The 21,474-nt window shown below is 36.4% G+C and overlaps 1 protein-coding gene and 2 long non-coding RNA genes across 6 annotated transcripts in view; 1 reads left to right on the plus strand and 2 right to left on the minus strand.

The window, feature by feature from the left end:
• LOC128223981 (large proline-rich protein BAG6-like) overlaps positions 1 to 12,895 on the minus strand; it is a 38,911-nt gene extending 26,016 nt beyond the window's left edge. For 2 of the 4 annotated variants that reach the window (XM_052933539.1, XM_052933537.1), the window contains exons 1-12: positions 12,639 to 12,774; positions 9,498 to 9,616; positions 9,137 to 9,178; positions 8,788 to 8,863; positions 8,397 to 8,575; positions 7,826 to 7,897; positions 6,344 to 6,481; positions 5,663 to 5,900; positions 5,328 to 5,433; positions 4,594 to 4,717; positions 3,719 to 3,904; positions 1,356 to 1,436 (exon numbers count right to left, since the gene is read on the minus strand). In XM_052933539.1, coding sequence (XP_052789499.1) covers positions 1,356 to 1,436; positions 3,719 to 3,904; positions 4,594 to 4,717; positions 5,328 to 5,433; positions 5,663 to 5,900; positions 6,344 to 6,481; positions 7,826 to 7,897; positions 8,397 to 8,575; positions 8,788 to 8,863; positions 9,137 to 9,178; positions 9,498 to 9,560 — 1,305 coding nt within the window. In that variant the 5' untranslated portion in view covers positions 9,561 to 9,616; positions 12,639 to 12,774. Of the gene's footprint in view, positions 1 to 1,355; positions 1,437 to 3,718; positions 3,905 to 4,593; positions 4,718 to 5,327; positions 5,434 to 5,662; positions 5,901 to 6,343; positions 6,482 to 7,825; positions 7,898 to 8,396; positions 8,576 to 8,787; positions 8,864 to 9,136; positions 9,179 to 9,497; positions 9,617 to 12,638; positions 12,775 to 12,867 lie in introns of those variants that run through there. The other 2 variants (XM_052933538.1, XM_052933540.1) reach the window with 2 other exon arrangements.
• Positions 12,896 to 14,941: 2,046 nt separating this feature from the next.
• Positions 14,942 to 16,840, plus strand: LOC128224446 (uncharacterized). Its single transcript, XR_008259480.1, has 3 exons — positions 14,942 to 15,219; positions 15,603 to 16,005; positions 16,249 to 16,840. It is a non-coding gene; the product is annotated as an uncharacterized LOC128224446 (long non-coding RNA).
• LOC128224445 (uncharacterized) lies at positions 16,091 to 17,836 on the minus strand. The gene is made up of 3 exons (XR_008259479.1): positions 17,533 to 17,836; positions 16,975 to 17,128; positions 16,091 to 16,345 (listed from the first exon to the last, which is right to left on the minus strand). It is a non-coding gene; the product is annotated as an uncharacterized LOC128224445 (long non-coding RNA).
• Positions 17,837 to 21,474: the final 3,638 nt, after the last annotated feature.

Here is a 21,474-nt window from a genome sequence, read left to right on the forward strand (position 1 = left end):
GGCTCAAGGCAAATCAACAGCATTGAATTATTGGATATCTCATTCCATAACAAGAAATAACAAGAGCTGTCACAGTATGTGACAAATGCCCCCCGAATGTGACATTGACCTATGAAAAAGTGAAAAGTTAAAGATCAAACACTGACTTTTGGTGTATGCATGTGGATCTTGCATATGACACACAATCTTTACATGCCAAACACATGTGCCAAGTTTTTATTGTAAATCTGTCATATACAAGAGAAAGTTACAGCCCGGACACAACAACCTATACTCTATGTCCTTATATGCAGCATTCCATTGTGAATAACACTAAGTGTGACCTTGAACTTAGAGGTAGGGACAAGGGTCTTGCAAGCGACACGTCATCTTGATATGTCGAACACATGTGGCAAGTTATTTTAAAATATGTCATATACAAGAGAAAGTTACAGCCCGGACACGACAACCTATACTCTATGTCCTTATATGCAGCATTCCATTGTGAATAAACACCTAAGTGTGACCTTGACCTTAGCGGGAGGGACACAGGTCTTGCACGCGACACCTCATCTTGGTATGTTGAACACAGGTGGCAAGTCATTTTAAAATCTGTCCATACAAGAGAAAGTTACAGCCTGGACACGAGTTATTGAGCTGGACACACGGACGGACGGACGGATGGATGGTGCGATTTTAATATGCCCACCTTCAGAAATGGGCAACAATATTCAGAAAATTGCTATATAGGCAGCCCTCTCAGTTATCTTTAAAAAAGAAACACAGTGATATCCAGACTATGATTTTCTTGATTTTGTTTTAAATCCTGAGGAATTTATCTTATTTTTACTTCAGCTTATAACCTGAAAAGCATACCATTAAAATTAACCACAATTTCATAATTGAATAACTAAATAAAACAAAATACGATATAAGTCTTACGTAGGAAGCATTCTACTACTAGAGTAAACTTCCCTACACAAGAAAGAGATTGCAGCACAGAAAGCTACCAAAAGCTATTGTGCTACACTTCAAAAAACATTAAATGGTGCTTTTAGCTCTGTAAAGCAGGGGCATTTGTAGGCTTCTTCCCCGTGAAATATCATTAAATAAAGCACTGTAGGGTTTCAGCTTTAGAGTTATGGTAGGGTTATACACACTGTCCTTTTTGATAGCACCTTTCTGCACTCATGGAGACCAGCATGGACCATTGCACCCTGGCCCTCTTTTGCTGCACCATGTCCTTTTTAAAACAAGATTTTAAGTCCTATTTTACACCCTAACATTTGGCCCTTTTGCCTGCTTTAGAAAAAGAGGAAAATAGTTCCAGAACTGGTGGAAAACAGAGTATGCCCCCACACAAGCTTATATCTTACTGGTGCAGTTGTGCTGGGGGGTCTAGGCGGTCCAAATTGGCGGCGAATCAATCTAGGACTGCCCCCAATCTGTATCTGAGCCTAAAATGTCACCAACATCATACCATAGGCTTAAACAATAGTGACTAGGCCACACCAATTTATCTTTTTGTTCTACAGATTTAGGTAGAAAGGATTTTGGATCTAAAGGGCGAAATGCAAATGATACATTTTTTTCTGTTTTATTTAAAAACAAGAGCGGGCGAATGCAAAACCATATTTCTCCTGCATATTTTTTCATTTAGAATAATAATCCTGTATAATTATAATTTTGTTCTCCCTTTTTAGTTCTAAGATCTTAATCTTAAGCAAATACCTTATTAATTTTGAAATAACTGTTTCAGTTCTTCGGGAGTTGTCAGAGACACATTATAGGATGCTCTTGTCTTGTTAAATGCATCATGGTTTTACAAGATAAGATGTTTTTGCCAAAAAAAAAAAAATATTTTTAGGAAAATTATTAGTGGTCATTAAAAATTTGAACAAAAATGTGGTAAATCTGTTGACTGAAATATCAATTTGGTGTGGCCTTACATTTGCTTCAATTGATAAAAGAATGCATGTTATGCATAAGATGATAAAACTAGACTAGAAACATAGTGAACCTCCGTGGCAAGTTTTTTTTGAAAATCCTTCAATGCATGGTAAAAATACAGCCCAGATAAGGCTCAGTCCATCCCTGTCCTATCAACAGTACTCATTTTGATATTCAATCTCAAAGTGCGACCTCGATCTTTGTGTCAGACCTTGTTTGAGTGCATAAAATGTTGCCTCATCATGGTGAACCTTCATGGCAAGTTTTTAAAACTCCTATAATGCATGATCAAAGTACTGCCTGGACAAGGATCATTTCAACCTTTGATCTCTAACATGATCTTGATCTTTGAGGTCAAGACCTGGGTCTTGTGCGAGACACGCCACCTCATTATGGTGAACCTTCATGGCAAGTTTTTAAAACCTAAAATGCATGGTCAAGATACAGCCTGGACAAGGATCATTACAACCTTTGACCTCTTTGCCTGGCCTTGACCTTTGAGAAACAGATCAGGGTCCTGGGGGTGACATTTTTGAAAATCCTATAATACATGGTCAAGATACAGCCCAAACAAAAATCATTTCAACCTTTGACCTTGACCTTTAAGGTACAGACCTGATTCTTCCGCGCGACAGGCCACCTCATCATGGCAAACCTTCAAGGTATTTTTTTTATTTAAATCCCTTAATGCAGGGTCAAAATACAGGCCAGACAAAGTTCAGTAAGGACAACTTTGTCTCGCTCACCTCAAGCGGGCTCAGGAAAAAATGGTGGATTTAATCCTGATAAACTTATCATTTGAAACAGTGAAAATGTAAAAGATATAATTTCACTGTGTCTGACATCTTAGCCCATTGCATTGTCAGAAACAAAAATAACCTCTCACAGTGCTGGAAAGAACAATCAATGACATCATTTTCAGTATGACATCAGCTAACATTTGGTGACACAATTATTTTTAATGAAATACAAGCATGAAATAAAAAGAAAAATTGATTATTTCAAAGTAGGATAGCAATATATCTAATGTTGTAAACACCAATTATAAATATTTAACACGTGAAAAAGCCTTTTGGTGCTCAATTGGTGAAATATTTTGCTATCTTACCCTGAGACAAACAATTTTTTTCAATATCATATTTAACTTATAATCACAACACCATCACCAAAAATATGAATACGAAAAATATGAAGCGATGGGGTTCATGCATGCCACTAAATCTACTATCTTCAGAACTGTTCCATCACTGTTATTTTGTCTGACCAATTTCGGGCCAAATGTGTTTGTCATTTCATTACTGTTTACATTTTAAAGTTTGTTATACAAAATCAAATTAAACAACCTCATGTTATTACGCCTAAAATTTGGTCAGGTCATTTTAGAAAAGATGATTTTAATGATGAATGGTAAAGATCAACAGAATGAAAGGTATTTCTTCACAATTTAATTGTTGTATAAAATAATGCATTTACACACAAATAGTGAATACTATCCACAGAAATAAAATCTACACAATGCATGAAGATGGTAAAGTTTCTTCGCCTTCTTGGCTTCAAGCCTTACATTTCCAACAATGTTTGCTCGCACCAAAAATAATCCCACAAGCTGATACCAACGCTTGTCTGGTTTGTTGTTACACATTTGTGTATTGTCTCTGGCAACATGTGTACCAAGTTTCAATTGAATATCTTGAAATTAACAACGACGACACCAAGGCAACCACAAAACCTTCAAAACATGCCATCCTACAACAGACAAACTAAATAAGATAAACAAGGCAAATCTTACCTGTACAGGAATTGAGTGTTGTATGACGGCAGTGTGAGGCTGGGCGATGGCCAGGGTCACATACAAGTTTCGAGGTCGCTGCTGTGACAAGTCAACCATGAGGTCGCTAACTGCATGGTATGAGTGGCTCATGGCATGCATTGCCTCGGCTACTAGGTTACACACTCTACCACTCTCTCTCTGCTCCTGTACAAAATATAAATTTATTTTTCCAAAGGTCAAGGTCAACAAACAATATCCAAGGTCGTTGGGAAAGGTCAACCATAAGGTGTGGTAATAGTGGCTCATAGCATGCATTGCCTCGGCTACCAGGTTACACACCTTCCATTCTCTCTGTGTTCCTGTACAAAAAATAAAGGTATTTTACAAAGGTCAATGTCAACATGTAATATTCAAGGTCACTGGAAAAGGTCGACCATAAGGTTGCTCACTGCTTAGTAATAGTGGCTCATGACATTCATTGTTTCTGCTACCAGGTAACAAGCTCTGTTGTTCTCGCTCTGCCCCTCGAATAAACATTCTTTTCATTTTACAAAGGTCAATGTCAACAGACAATTTTCTAGGTCGCTGCTAGGAAAGGTCAACCATAAGGTTGATCACTGTGTGGTAAATGTGGCTTATGGCATGTGCTTTGTCTCTGCCCACTGGTTATATACTCTGTTGTTCTCTCTCTACTCCTAAAGGTCATAGCCCTGCTTGGAAAGGCCAACCATAAGGTCACTCATGTTACAATCAATAACAATCAAGGCCATATGCTAGCATGTTACACTCTTGCCATTGTAGAAGTCATGATTATGTTCAATTTTCTACATAAAAAATCTAAACTGTTTTACATGAAAAATATATCTTTGAACTTCATGTGTTCAAAATCTCACGTTTTCATCCATTTCAGCGTCAGCACGTACAATCCGTGTGAAGTGTTCAATGTGGGGACGTAACCTTTCGTTGATATCTGCAACTTCCACAAGAACTTCACCAAGCGCACTGATGTTAGGCCTCCTGATTAAATGAAGAAAACTTACATAATATTCACAGACTGAACACCCGCCCGGTGACAAACTTTCTAACGAGAGTGCTGAGTAACAAAAGCCAACACTTGTTTATTATTTTAGTCAAACAAGAAGCATAACTTGATAAATTATAAATGCCAAGGTTTTTGACCTTGCTATACATTACCTCTTGCAACATATTTAGCATGCTAGTTTTGAATATCCTCAATGTTTTTTATTTATGGCAAATGTTTAAGCTTTTGCTAAATGAAGCTGCCAAAGTCAATTCCAAAGACACCAACGCTATGAGATAACCTAGATTTTTTCTTTTTAAAACAGATGAGCTTATTACTATTTTTTTTGGTCGAAAACTTGTTAAAATGGAAATCTGGTAAATAAATAAAAAGTTCATGGGCATCATGAATTCCAAAATATTAACAGTTGAACCCTTGTGGCTCAAAGTCCCAGGGACCGGTGAAAAAACCTTAAGCATTGACAAATTCGAGCCAAGTGGGAATGCTTACCTTCAATATAAAGAAATTGGTCCATTACATACAGTTCAAGCCAACTAGGAATTCGAGCTAAGTGAGTTCGAGCCAACTGGTTTCAACTGTACTTACACTGGACCCGTGGGTGGCTGAGAACCATTCGGTGTGGCTTGATTTGATTGGTCAGGTGAACCAGAAGCTGCATTCTCATTGGCTGCTTGTGCAGGAGCTGTACTACCTGTATTAACATACATGTATTCAATGAAAACTCTTGCAACAGTTTTGGTGTTTTTATTCAATGAGTCAAACAAACTATTTTAAATCATAAGGAAAGAAATGATGAATATATTCATCTTTGAACAACGTGTGAAAGCCTTCCCGCACATTTTCTACGCCATCAATTTATAAGACTGGACTTAATAAATGAAACACAACAATTACATATAACAAAACCCTTGAGGATGTACCTTCTTGTTCTTCAGTCTCCATGGGTGTTGGACTGGTTCTGCTGTCTGCTGATGATGTCACTGTGACTCGTTCCCCCCTAGCTGCATCACTTTTTGGCTGGCTGGACTCTGGTTCTTGGCTTGACCCACTTTTGGATGACTGTGTGGATTCTGGCTCCCTGCTCTCACCAGTTGATGACGTTGTCGCCTTTGTCGCCTGGCCAGGCTCACTTGTAGCCCCAGCAGCGGAGTTTGAGTTCTATCAATGGAAAAAAGGGAATCAATACAAATTCCCTTGCAGGACTAAGCCATTTAACCATACTGCAGTAGAAAATTAATACTTGATATTCTTAATAAGAGGCAAATAGAATATGGTCCTTGTATTTTTATAAGATAATCATAACTTCTGTGGTACATCACAAGACTGATCTTGCTTGGCAATTATGTAAGACATTCTCCCTGGCATAATCATACAATGGTATCATATCAACAACATATACTTAAGCCCAAAAAAAAACAATATCTGCAACTCATTTTGTATTTTGGCCCTTTTTAATATGATGTTCTGACCTGAAACTGGTTCTCGGCCTCAGTCGCACCATCTATCTAGCCATGTTGAGCCTCATCTGGGCCAACCCCCACCCATTCTGTCCCCTTCTTACCCCTATGTAGTAAAAATCCCCATCCATTCAAAATACAGACCTCGAGCTGATTCAGGGCCTCTGTTGCCAGCCTCATCATCTGTCTAGCGGTGTTGAGCCTCATTTGGGCCTCACTTGTGGTCCCCCCACCCTGTACAGGGCCCAGATGGATGTGTACATCAACTGCTGAACCATCAGTCTGAAACAAAGAAAACATTTCTTATAAAATTCTATCACCTCAATACCTCAAAGCTGCCTTAATGCCAAAGCCTTAAAAGTAATCATACAAAAATATTTACACCTCAACTTCCATTTCTTAAATGAACTGCCTTTCAGCAATTGCGTTTATCAATCAATGAACGCAACATCTTCGATCGCAATTCATCGCATAACAATATACATGAAAGCTATTGATCTTTTTATTGTTTGTATTGTGTCAGAAGGTCCCGCAAAATATAAATCAAAAAGGGTTAGAAAGTGTTAATTTATTATAATTTTAAATTAATTGTTGCCATAAGTGTTTTAATTTAACGTTTAAAAGTGATTTCAAGCAGTTGATCTATTCCCGCGTTATTGTGACGTCATTTGAAAAAAATGTTTCCGGTTACAGTCGGGTCGTTCTATTTACAGAATGGGTAAGAAAAGTTTCCTGATAGGTTTTCTTAACTGAAATGAAGTATTTTTTTAACAGTTATTGAATGAAATTATGAACTAATGGTGTAAATATAAGTAATGAATTGCGGGGTTGATGTCATTATTGGGGATATGAACGCAATTGGGCTTGTTAAAGTATGCGTGGAGGACACCACACTTTGACCAACCCAATTGTGTTCATACCCTGATAATGACATCAACCACGCAATTCATCCCTTAAGTGAATATGTTGGGTTTAAGCCAGGTTTAAGAATGGACAGGGTGCTACAGAATAGAGACAGAGTGCTATGAGAAAAAAGGGCACAATGTATAGCGCTGTGAATATTCTGAACTTTTTTTATTTGACAGAAAATGTTACGATTTGTGTTTAACTGAATTATTATTAGGTTTCCACGGCCGATTATGTTAAGTTTGTATGTAATTAAAGCAATCTTAAAAGTGTAATCAAAACAAATAAAACACTGTCAACAGTCTTAAGCACTTATTTCTTTGAAGGCAAAAGGGTGCCCATGCTGGTCTCCATGAGGGCAGAAGGGTGCAAAACCATTCCATTACTCTTAAAGGGGCACAATAAAGATTGATGCATTATTATGTTTAACTTATTTGACTTAAATGATCAAAACAAAAAAAAACATGATTTGTGTAAAGATAAAAAATAGTAGCCTTATAAATTGGGGTTTTCAATTAATAGCTGCGTTGCCACAAATTCCCCAGTTAAAAAGCACCAAAATATCGCTAACATTTTTTTACCTGTACACATCTCTAGAGATTATTCTTCGTTTTGATCATTACAGTCAGATGAGTGAAACAAAAATGCATTAAAATAATCATATTTAACCTGTATTGTGCCCCTTTCTACTAGTATGCACAATGTGGATCAGCTTCTTACCGATGATCTGGTAGAAACTCTGGCGTTCCGCCCCATGTCGCCCATACTACGGATTGCATCCTGGGCTATGTTCTGTTAAAACAAGTTTCCACATTTTCAATTAATTTTCAACGAAATAATGATGATATTTAAACTAAAACTTGACCATGTTGAACAATTCTGTGCTCAATATATGACAAATAAATTTGAAACAACCTGGAGTGTCAATACTAACAACAAATAAAGAATTAAGCAAAAGCAATCAGTTAACTTTTTTAATCAGTTATAAAAATCAAAAATGATTTTTTGGGTCTCTGGAGCCATAAGATCAGTGAAATCCGCGAATCAGCGGAAAAATCGCATCCCTGATAATCTATGCCTGGACTTAATTTGCATCAATGACATTGATCGTAGTGTAAAGAAGTCAACGATGATTTATTCTGATCAAAGGCTCATGGTGCTGGGTAATTATTGAATACCCAATCAAACCAGTAGAGCACGCTTTTCGTGTACCATACAACCATCACCACTCCTGTTTTTACAGTGACCGTGCCAAATTCCTCAAATATTTATTCTAATGCGTTTTTTTTACCTGAACCATGTTGGCGTCAATCACATCTGATGGTAGTGTAAACGAGCCAACAACCACGCTATTTGGGTCTCGCGCTCCATGTGGTAGGGTGTTTGTCTGGGGGTTGTCTGGACCCCCAGGGGGACGGCCTCCTGAAGGGGGCGGCCGCAACACCACATGTATAACCTTCCCATGTACATCTGTAACAATGGTGGTTATATATTCAGATATGATTGTTCATTTACACTTAAAGTTTGGTCATTTTCTACTACTTACACTTAAAACATTTTCTAAGAACATGTAACGGGTAAAATGGGTTATTCCCTTAGATAAAAGTAATAACTTCAATAGAATATAAAAAGAGCTTGCAATACCATATTAAGAATGGACACGATTGTTTAAAGATAGATACCATATTCTTTTAGGAGTTTTTCATCCTGCAGAACCCTTCCTTGAAATATAAGCCTCTGTGTATCTGCTGTGATGGTCTGAAACATTGCATGGTACATGGTTTTAAATTAGAAGGACTCCCAATATAGCTTAATAAAACTGCATAAATAATTATCATATATAATCAAGTAAAATTCCCTATAAACCATTGTCATCAAGCTAATTGTTGAATCTAGAAACTGCCGTTCTGCTTGAAGAATGAAAATAGATTGAGCTTCAGAAAAAAACTGTCAATCATACATTGTAAGTCTTAAATTTAGGACATTCATAGCACGGCTTGATAAATGGACGTTAAGTTTCCAAGTACTTACTATCGAGTTTGCAATCTTTTCTTTAAACGCCCGTACTGTTATCTGGAATAGAATATGAGTGATTGTGAGAAAATGGAAACACTATGTACATACCATCAACAAAAGTATTTTTTAATTCTAAAAAAGGTGCACACATCAGTGCTCCAGCCATGATTTAAAGGGCAAGGTATCGGCTATGGCAAAGAAGGGTAAATAGGCCCCGTAGGTGACAACATGTGTTCTATGTTTCATGTGAGTAAAATGAAATGTTCTTGAATAATGTAAAATAAAAGTGAAAATGGCACATTTATAATCAGACAGATTTGCCCCATATAGGCTTGCAATTCAGTAATGTATACAAAATGATAATTCAAAACTTTACATCTTCAGGGACACTGAAGCTTCTGTTCTGCCCATCTAACGTCTTCACAGTTACTTCCATCATCTTGACGAGACTCAGAGCCTCACTTCTTGCTGCTTACACAGGTACTTGTTGTAGCTCTGAAAGAAAGAAATAAAAGGGTCAGGAGCCGAAATAATAATACTTAATGAGAAAGAAACAATTAACTGACACTCAGTAATCATTCACTTCACCTGTAATCTCAATCTCCTGACCTGCTACCTGATGGGGTTTTTTTTCCAAAAACCTAGTTTTTTTATGTTTAGACAACCAGTTGGATGATTTGTCAGTAATGGCCTCATGGTACAGGCAGTTTGTCATCTGGCCAAAATGAAACAAATCATAATGTTGGTTGGCCAAGAGGGCTGTAATTCTTGACACTGATGTAACTTATAAAACAAACTTGTACAGGAGCAGTCAGACCAAATATGAATAGTTGTGTTATGTTATTTGCTACCAATGATGATGGTCTAAACACATCAGACAGGGCCCTCAATATACTTCGGGGGACGCAGGCAAAAGTACTTGATGGGGACATTTTTCCAAGACCCATTTCAACTAAAATAAAGAGTACTTTCTATCAAAATAATTCCACACTTTTAAACATACATGCATCTACCGTACTTATGTATCATTTAATGAATGATTATGTTGTATATATTTTTTTTCTCACTGAACAACACCGTCTTTGAAATAGATTTATCAACAATTATTATGCACATGTTATTGTTGTTCAGATTACACATATTTATATATTGTTTTCATTTAGTCATTTGAAACCAAAATAAAATATATGTCACAAAATTACTTGATGTTGGGTATGGAATGGGGTTTGAAATAACAAAACATCGGTGGATACAAAATGACTAGAATAATGCATCAGGTCAATTGTAAGCACCGCCTACCAGATCCAGGGGTATACCGGGGATAGCGGAGGAAATGGGCCGTGTTTTTAAATTCCAGGTGGCCTTGCAGTGCCGAGTTTAAGTGAAGGTTTTCTTTTGGCGCCAAAAATAGTGGGGAATGGGACTTACATAGGATGTCCAAGGGGTGTGGGGGCATTTTACAAGCAGTTTCTCCCTGCAAGGCGGGGATTTTACCTGGGATTGGCTGGAACCCGCTATTCCCCAGACCTTGGGGGCTGTGGTTACAATTGACTGGTGCATAATAACAACATTACACTCAACAAGTAAGACCCACTTTGTTTCCCTCCACAAAGTTTCGCTATCACGTTTAAATCAATAAATTAATTGACTGTCTGGTTCAGGAGGTTGGATTTTAGGCCCTCTGCGGGTGATTAGTCGACCAAAGAATAGCAAACGCGGAGTTCATCAGCCACATGTTTCAAGCAGATTTTGCTAATTGCCATTCGTTTTTCATATTTCTTTGTAAACATCATTAGATATATTTAAACCATCAATAATAAATATCATATAATTAAAGGATTACTGATTATGCCCATGATGTCAAAGGTCATGGTTCAGACATACGTAAAATGTCAGCTGTTACAAACAGAGGCAATATATCAGATTTAATGTTTATAATTAACCAGTCAAGAAAATATTTTTGTGTTTATACACACATAAACAAATAAATCGTAGGTAAGAACTTTATATGACTTACAATGTACACAAGGATAAAATTGTATAATCTCTGAATAAAGAAGAAGTAATTCTTGCTGATCTCATCAGATTCGGTGATGCTCTGCAAAGTTATAAAATCAGACAATATCCGCTGCTGTCATTCATATTAAACTCCTCTGTAAAGAGCAACGCAGAGGATATTAGCGAAGGAAATAGTTTCACACTTGGAAAAAACCTCCAATGATTGGAGTAAGCTAGAAAAGTGGGTCTAGCATGTTGAATGTACAGTACTACTGGTTAGCGACCCCTTTTCGGCCAGAAATGGAGATTTTTCCTTCGTTACTTTTGACACAAGATATATATTACGTTAAAACTTTACACTCAGACAGGTTGGCTCCTCAGACAAAAACTGTGTTGTTGTTTTTTTAAATAGATAGGGAAACTGAATATTCCCACGTGCAAAGTACCCCTATAATTTCGCTAAAATAAGTACCCTACTGTACCAATTATTCGCCCACCCCATAAATTCGCTGTTCTTACGATGTTTTTCGTATATTTCTCTCTAAACTATAAGTTCAAACATTTTTATTTTATTTGACCAGTCTAGCGATCGTTTAAAACGACAATTGATCAATAAATATAATATGTTAACTATTACATACTGGTTATGTATGTTTAAAATGATAAACACCTACTCAGTAAGCCACCTCTGCAGAAAATTTGAAAACCTACCGGGATTCCTTCTTAAAACATGACCTACATGTACATTATGTATGCTTATTTACAGACTTCCGAAGAGGGACAACACATGTCCGTACAAGAATGTAATGATTTATTCAAATTTGAATTGCTTCCCTTAGACCAAAAATTTGGTGATTACACCATTTTCAGGTTTTACTATTTGCTTTTTCGAAAATTGAACGTAAAATACAGCAATTTATGGTATTTGTATAATTCAACAGCAGTTTTATACTTTATAATGACAAATCAATAATGTCTTCTGATAGTGCAAGGTATAATAAAAATTAAAATATCCTTACAGGACCTCATGCAAATGAGCACGCACGTGATGACGTCATCCCCGCGTGCAACTTACAAGGTCAGAAGTGTAAACAATGTTTATTTGGGTCGAATTCCACATCCTACTACCATTTGAACGCAGAAAAACCAGCTGATATCTGTCAAAAATGATGCCGCAATGAAACGCCTGACTGATCTGTGTAACATATTTCGATTTGACTGGTCTTAACTGGGTGGGCGAAAAGTGGTACGGGCGAATAATAGGTCGCTAACCAGTACTGTAGTTTCTGATTTGTTCAAGATCTGATGTTCTTTCGCATTCATGATATAATCAAAATTCAGTACCAGTTAAAAGTGTCAATCCAGAGGGTGGGAATATGGTTCTCATGGGGAAATGCTTTTTTTATTGGGAAATGCGGCCGAAATCGAAAATTTGTCTTGATTTGACCAAAAAAATACCAAATGAGGGCCCTCTCACAAGGTGAGTTTACTGAAAAAATAACAAAAGATGGACGATTACCTTTAGTATAATGGAAAGACCTGTACCGACGTATTTTTACAATGTACTGGACAAATTTATTGGGGTTCTTTTTCTTCGAAATAAAAACAAGACTCGAAGTTTTTCGACTCGAATAACACTATACGGCAATTTTGTTAATTTCTGAAAACTTCGTAAAATTAATCAGTGTTTATTGATTCAATTCATTTTATCATATAATCAACAAAATCGTGACGAAATTGTAACATACGTAAAATTCAAATGCATTAAACAATATAGAATATATCACGACAAACATGTCATCAATAGCGGCCATCAATAGGTTCAAACCAACTAATTTTTCTCACAACTAAACTGCATACAGGGGTTACTTCCCTTATGCCCTACCTACCGACTTCCCGGACTGTCCCTTGATCGTCTCTGATCGTCTCCGGGATCAGATCCGCGTTGGATCTGCGTAGGGTACGCTCTTATTGAGGACCGTGAAAATCATATGAAAGCAAAACCGAAAAGTTTCAGGCAATTGCCCTTGGTTAGAAGAGGGTCGTGCTGAAAGGCTGACCAAATGGCTGCCCATATAGATATAGAGGGAAAAGGCTGACCATTCCAGAAAAGGCTGACCAGAAAAATGAGAATGGATTTTTTTAAATATTTTATTATTTTTTTGTTGTTTTATTTATTTCTGTGTACTATTTTAATTATTATACAGTAATTGATATATTATTAAAATATTATACATTATAAGAGCGTTTTGTTGAAGATGGATGACTTTTCGTAACGTTTATGTAAGAAATAGTATCCATCTTCACCACGTGGAGGTGCTCTTGTGATTGAGTTGGTTAGTGAGTGAGTGAGTGAGTGAGTGAGTGAGTGAGTGAGTGAGTGAGTGAGTGAGTGAGTGAGTGAGTGAGTGAGTGAGTGAGTGAGTGAGTGAGTGAGTGAGTGGTTGTTTGGTTGGTTGGTTGGTTGGTTGGTTGGTTGATTGATTGATTGATTGATTGATTGATTGATTGATTGATTGATTGATTGAATAAATGAAAGAATGATGGATTGATCACAAGATTGAATGAAGGATTGATCGAGTTACTGAATACGTAAATGTCTGAGCCTAAGTTGTAATTGTTCAGTCAGTTAACAGAGTGGGCATATGAATTCAATGTCAATTTGTGATATATTTAGTGGTGCTTTTACATAGTGTTTGTGATACCATTGAGAAGATTTATCACATTGCGCTTGGTCGCCTAAGCATTCTGACAAATTACATACACAATAGTTTTCAATTTTAATGATTTTTGAATTTTTTCGCCGTCCACTGATAGTCTTGGAAGTGATTGGAAATTCAGACATTTCTTCTTTTTCTAAGCATTCTAATAAATGATCACGCAGTTTTAATGAATTAACCGCGACCGCATTCCAGTGGTCCAAAAACCCTGTCTCGTACGCTACGCGAGGTCCTGTCTGCTCGTGGAACAGGTTCCGACCTCTAGGAAGGATCTCCGAAAGCAGTATTATTCCATGTGGACACATGGTATGAAGGGTAAGACATAACTGTCTTATGGCCCGTACAATGGCAGCTGCTGATCTACGGCCAATGTCGTTGGCGCCGACAACAAGAGCAATCGTCTGAAAACAAAATCATCAAATGGGTTTCGAATTTATTTCCGAATTAAACAACATCTACTATCTAGTATCGTTGTTAGTTAGAGTTTCGAAAAAGGCGGGCCGTGATAGTCAGCGAATAACATAACAAATACAGGCTGACCGTGTTGGTCAGCGATAAGATATTACGCTATGTAAGTGTTTGAAAAAGGCTGACCGTGTTGGTCAGTGTTGTGTTTTAATGAAAGTATGTAATAAAGACACTTAAATATTTACTACATTTATTCTACAAGTGTATAACATGTAAGTACATCAATAGTCTGAATCATACTGCCTCTCTGATACTTCTAGGGGTTCCACATTGGTGCCTTAGCAGGGCGGTTACTAATTTGCATATAGAGGCGGAGCTTCTATGCTCACAACATTACAGTCAGCGATAAAAAAATACATGTTTCCAATTACGCTATGACATTAAGTTTCACAAATGATCAACTGTATCCTTCTGTTATAGCATACATCTATTAACATTACTTTTTAAATAGTTTATTTCCGAATTAAACAACATCTACTATCTAGTATCGTTGTTAGTTAAAGTTTCGAAATCATAACAAATACAGTACATCGATTCGACACCCGGGGCGCTAATTGACCTTACGACAGCGGCTTCTAAGCCACGCCCCCTGATATCAAGGGAGCGAACTCTGTCTATGTCCGTCAAACAAACGAGGAAGTAATGGCGTCTCGCGTCGTTTCGCTTTCCGATATTCATGACAAATTATCATAAATGTGACATTACAATGCGAAAAAAATAGAAGTCAAAGGAATTTGTAACTGGCTGCTACATCGGAAGGCTCGATTTATCTTTAGAAAATGACGATATCTAACATTTACGGGGTGAAATCTATCCAAGTCAGAGAAAATCGGATAGCCGCCATGTTGTTAACATTGACATCGATACAAAGGAAAAGCGTGTGTGTGACGCATACTGTAAATGCAAACAAGGGTAAGTTTAACTTTTAATAACACCGGTCCTTCTTACAGTATTGTTGAAACAAAGATTAAATCATCGCACAATATGAGTAAATCATAAATGGCCCGAATGGGGAACCCGGAAGTGACATTAAATAACAGTTACATGCCAGCTATACAGTATAACCTTGTATTCTATAGTATGAGCAGAAATGGTTTATTGGGGTTATGCATAAAAATAGTATGAGCAGAAATGGTTTATTGGGGTTATGCATAAAAAGTTTCAGTTCTAAGCGATTGAACACTCCCCCTGATGAATAATAGTGTAATAGTTGACAAGTGACAATCGTGGGTGATACTAATCTGTAACTTTTGCATTGCTCAAACATTCACATGCTTTGATTTTTGTTCTTACAGAAATTGTGGAATATGTTCACACACTCTGGCTGTAAAAGTAGACCTGGGAGGAAAAGTGCCCCCGGTGTGGTGCTCGAACTCACAACCACCAGAACACTAGCCCGGCGCTCTAACCAACTAAGCTGACCGGGCAGCTGGTTCTAACCCACACACACTACCCTCCCCCATTTACCGGTTAAGGTTGGTGGAGGGTCTCCTGCTATTTACCGTTGACACCATTAAAGTATTCTGATTGATGGAGATAAGGAAGTCCCCTTATTATTGTCTTCAACAAGCCTACCGCCACAGGGGACCTAGCATAAGACCGGAAACCGCCCCCCCCCCCCACACACATGATATTTGCCAGTCCAGGCAATGTCAACCGCAAGAGAAAACCAGTGATGACAAGTTTTACAAATAATCGGTAGGACCTATTTTAAAGCTTTTTATAACATTTAGTTTTACTTTGCTGTACAAAAGTAATGGACTATTTGTCCAGAGAAAAACAACAACCACAAAACATTAGTTATTATCTTGTCAATAATTCATTATGATATACATGTAGAAAGCAAACATCAAAGGCAGTAGCATTTACAGCTAGTATTTAAATATTTAACAATACATGTAACTGATTTATTTTAATATTGGCATCTTTTATTTATTTCAGGAAAGTGCGGTCTTTTGAAGAGAGTTCTTGAAGTTGTTCAGCATGTTGTTTTGATGGATTCTTGGAAGGATGTACCTCTATGATGTTAGCTTCAGTTCTGGAGTATAACACCAGTTGTTGCATATTTAACATCAGATTTATTAAATACATTGTTGTTTTGCAAACATTACTTACACTTTGATATTTCTTTGGTGTTTATGTATGATATTGTAGGTGAATATCTCTTTATTGCAATGGCAAATATATTTTAAAATATATAGCATTAGCAGAAGTTATTTTTCACTGTTAAAGCTGCACTTTCACAGATTGATCACTTTGACAACTTACACAGGATTCGATTGCATTTATCATATTTTGGCTCGGAGAAGTTTGCTTTGTGATTTATATATTAGGTCTTAATTTAAAGAATGCCAAAATAAGCCGATTCTGAGACAAAAAGTGTCAAACTAGAATTCTGTGAGAGTGCAACTTTAAGAATACTGTTAATCGAGTGTGCATGTGATCCGGACTCTGAACATTGGATGAACTATCATTAAATATTGTAGATTTACGTAAATGGCCCAAAATGTAAGAATAACAATGAAAATATGTACATGTTTGACTTGTTCTTTATTCATAATAAGTCTAAGTCTTTATAGTACATGTTTGGCAGAATCAAGTTCTAATGAACATAATAATTGATTTAAATGTACAGTGAAATAAATTGTTTTATACAGAAAATAATACCTTAACGATTCAGACCGATCTGTTCTCGTGTTTTTTTTGGTGGCTCAAATATTTATCTGAGTTTTGGAGGAGGCCTAGCTGGTGTGAGCTGGTCAAATACAGTAGCTGCTTGAGGGTCAGGGTTTTCTTGATTGGATATCCCGTCGACAAAGTGCTGATATGAAAATAAGAAATCTATGAAATGTGTCGGAATGACAGCTACAAAAGCCATTGTTTACATAGGAACCATACGAGTAGATGAGATTCGGAAGCATGCGATGGTTCGGACAAAAATTTAGTTGTACGATATTTCCTGATTTACTTTGAAAGCAAAGCAGTTTATAAAAACTACATAACGGTATCAACAAAAATACCTCTATCTTGAATGAAATCAATCGTGTCCATGTTGGACCTGATATTAAATGGCCATTAATGCCGATTTGACAACACAATCAAAAGCGTAAATGTACGATCTTTATAGTTTAAAAATAGTAACACTTATTTAGGTCATGCACGGACAATTTCAGTATTAAATAAATTTTGAGCGGATTGAAATAAGTAGTTTTGTTCAAAAAATACTTTTGTACAGACGTATAGATGTTTCGCCTTTGAACGATCTTTCAAAATTTCCAAGTTCAGCTGTTGATGAGGTCTTCCACAGAGTCTGATACAGCACTTGCATTTTTCTAAATAACTCGCTGGTTTCGAATACGGAACGAATTGGAAGCCATCTTTAGTCGGCCTGGCTACCTTGTATCCGAATTACAAGTGCCATGACAACACCTTTTTACCATAATACTTAAAAAGGCGAGGAATTGCCAGCGCATGTATATGACGGACTCTGGTCAGTTTGACGGACAAAATGGCGGATAGCAACGGGATCAAGACAAATCGGCCCCTTACCAAATCGGCCTACTACCAAATCGGCCCCTAAGACGTTTCGGCCCTGCCATTTCGTCCCCTTAATTAAAATGACTCGAGACGTTTCGGCCCCTTAGTGATTTTCAACAGAGACATTTCGGCCCCTTAATTTTATTTTATTTTTCATCTTGAGTATAAAGTAAAACATTGTAGGTCGTCTTATAAATGTAAATGAGATCTGTAAATAAGTTGTAAATAACAATAACATATTTAAATTTACAAATAGACAAATATGCATGGAAAACAATGATATTTGCATTCAATTATCAAAATCATATTAAATATACCTGAATTCATAATTCATCAAATAGCCGTAATTATTTGACATCATTCACATTAAACATTTTTAAGAACAAAAATTAAAATATCCAAATAGCAACTGACATTTTTTAAGTAAGTCATATATCTAGCATACCATTGTCAAATAATACAATATTTAATTCCACTACATAACTTATAGACTTGTGTGGCACCAACTCATAGAACTCTAGACTTTTCTCCTGGAATTCGCGCACGGTAAATCCAGAGTAAGAGAACACTGGGTACTGAGTTAAACCTTATGTTTGTTTGAAGTAGAACAATTTTTCACAAGTTGTAAACATAACTTTTTCTAGCAAAGTCCATAATTATTTAAATATTAAATTGACTTAATTACGCCAATTACGATAAATTATAACAAGGAACAACTTTAATAATATCGTGTGAACTTCTCACACATTCACCAAACCCGTACAACTGCTACCATGAAAGTCACTTTACTTGAGGGGTTTGTTTTGTTTATTTCAATTACTCATATTTACAGATCTGTACAAAGTTATGCAAAGCTAAACATATTTATATCAATTGTTATCTATTAATTGATAATTTAATAAAATAATGAAATAGAATGTATCGCATCGATTTGAATTATTGAATTATTTGATATCAATATAACATCACGATTTCTTACCTGATTTTTTAAAAAAAACATATGCTAAACAGTGAACATAAAATGAATAATCTTCCAAATTTTCCATCCTTTGATGTGGACACAGACAAATCAAACGCTGGCACGCGTTCAAAAGTCTGGTTTCCTAATTTGAACGCTGATATCGAAACAGCAATAAAAGGTTGTTTGGCTTGCCAAGCAAATACAAAGGAACCGAGACTAAGAGAACCACTGAGGATGTCGAAAATGCCATCAGGCCCATGGATGAATTTAAGCGCGGACTTTTGTGGACCGTTACAAACTGGGGACTTTTTATTAGCTATCGTTGATGAATATTCACGTTATCCAATTGTGGAGATAGTCAAATCAGTATCGGCAAACACTGTCATACCAGTGCTGGACAAAGTAATAGCAATGTTCGGGGTACCAACAGTGATCTAAACGGATAATGGCAGTCCATTTAACAGTAATGCATTTTCAGATTATGCAAAATACTGTGGATTTATTCACCGAAAAATCACACCTAGGTGGCCGCGGGCAAATGCTCAAGCAGAGTCTTTTAATAAGCCCCTTATGAAATGCATCAAATCTTCACATGTAGAAGGAAAGAAATGCAAACAGGAATTATTCCGTTTCTTACGCCAATACAAAGTGACGCCACATACGTCAACTGGTTTTACGCCGTTCCGTTTATTGTTTCAGCGGGAACCATCAACGCGATTACCAGATATCGCAAAACCAGAACAAGATGTTAGATTAGACGAAATCGCAAGGCGTAATGACGAGAAATCGAAATCCCACTCGAAAGAGTATGAGGACAAAAGGATTAGAGCAAGGGAACGCCACATTAACATTGGACACAAAGTGCTACTGCGAAATGAGACACCGTCTAAGTGCACTACGCAGTTCAAACCAATGCCATATACGGTTACGGAAACAAAAGGACCTATGATCAGTGTAAAATGTGATTCAGGACATCGAGTGACACGTAATTCGTCTTTTATGAAAAAGGTTGAACCATCATAAGACGCCTCCAACATGGATATGAATAACAATGAAGATGATCTTGGGGATGATCTGATCGATTGGAATTACATAAACAGTTTAAACACTAGAAATAAGACTGATGATGTTAACCTTGACGATTTTTTTGATTTCTTTAAAAGCTTAAATGCTAATAACGTTGATGCAAATGAGCATGTTGAAGCTGAATTTCCAAATGTGAGCATAGACCATAATCTTAACAATGAAATTACAATTGATGAAATTATTGTTTGTATAAACGAATTGAAGTCTGGCAAGGCTACGGGTCTTGATAGGGTATCAAATGAATATATTAAAGCGTCTTGTGATCTTTTAATGCCCCTGTACCATAAGTTATTTAACATAGTCTTTGACACGGGTTATATCCCTGAATCTTGGCTAATTGGCTCCATTAAACCAGTTTATAAAAATAAAGGAGATAAAGATGATCTCCAAAACTATAGACCTATCACAATTTTAAGCTGTGTTGGAAAAGTATTTACTGCCGTGTTAAACAATAGGCTAACTAAATACTTAGAATGCTATAATCTTCTAAATGAAAATCAAGCGGGCTTTAAAAAAAATCACTCTACAATAGACCACATTTTTGTACTACATACATTAGCGGAAATTTGTAAACGTAAAAATAAAAAGTTGTTCTGTTGTTTTATTGATTTCCAGAAAGCTTTTGACTCTGTATGGAGAACCGGCTTCTGGAGTAAATTAATATGTTATAATATAAATGGAAAAATGTTAACTATTATAAAAAGTATGTATAGTGGTATCAAGTCTTGTATTTCTGTTAATAATAAGATGTCAAACTTTTTCCCCTGTGCTAGAGGTGTACGCCAAGGCGAGAATCTTTCTCCGATACTTTTTTCTCTGTTTTTAAATGATTTAGAGAATTACTTATTGACAAAAAATGACATAAGTCTAGTCTTAGCTGATGTCAATTTCGACATATATATAAAACCGATTGTTATATTATATGCTGATGACACAGTACTTTTTGCAAACACAGAGGAGGATCTGACTTCAGTGCTTAATTCTTTTAACGAATATTGCACACAATGGAAATTAGATATAAATTTTGACAAAACTAAGATAATGGTATTTGGAGATCGTTTCCGTAGAAAAAGAAACTTTATCATAAATAATCACCAAATCGAGGTGGTGGATACATTTAAATATCTTGGAATTATTTTCTCTAAAAACAGACAGTTTACATCTGCTAAAAAACATATAGCTGAACAGGCAAGGAAAGGCTTATTTAGTCTATACAGAAAAATAAGAAATCTAGATTTATCTATGGATTGCCAACTTAAATTGTTCGACTCAACTATTCTCCCAATTCTTACTTATGGATGCGAACTTTGGGGGTATTCAGACGTTAACCTGTTAGAAAAAGTGCATACAGATTTTATGAAAAATATATTACATGTTAAACGTAGTACTCCTCATATTATGCTATATGGAGACCTTGGAGATATCCCATTTCTATTGCTATCAAGAAACGAATTATTGGCTTTTGGTATAATATGATATCAAATACTGATAAACTTTCTTCGTTGTTTTATAAATTCATGTACTCAGACTATGTTCATAATTCTAAAATTTATAATTGGTTAACATGTGTGAAGTCTATTCTA

The sequence above is a fragment of the Mya arenaria genome, chromosome 17, assembly GCF_026914265.1.
Source record: "Mya arenaria isolate MELC-2E11 chromosome 17, ASM2691426v1".
NCBI lineage: Eukaryota > Metazoa > Mollusca > Bivalvia > Myida > Myidae > Mya > Mya arenaria.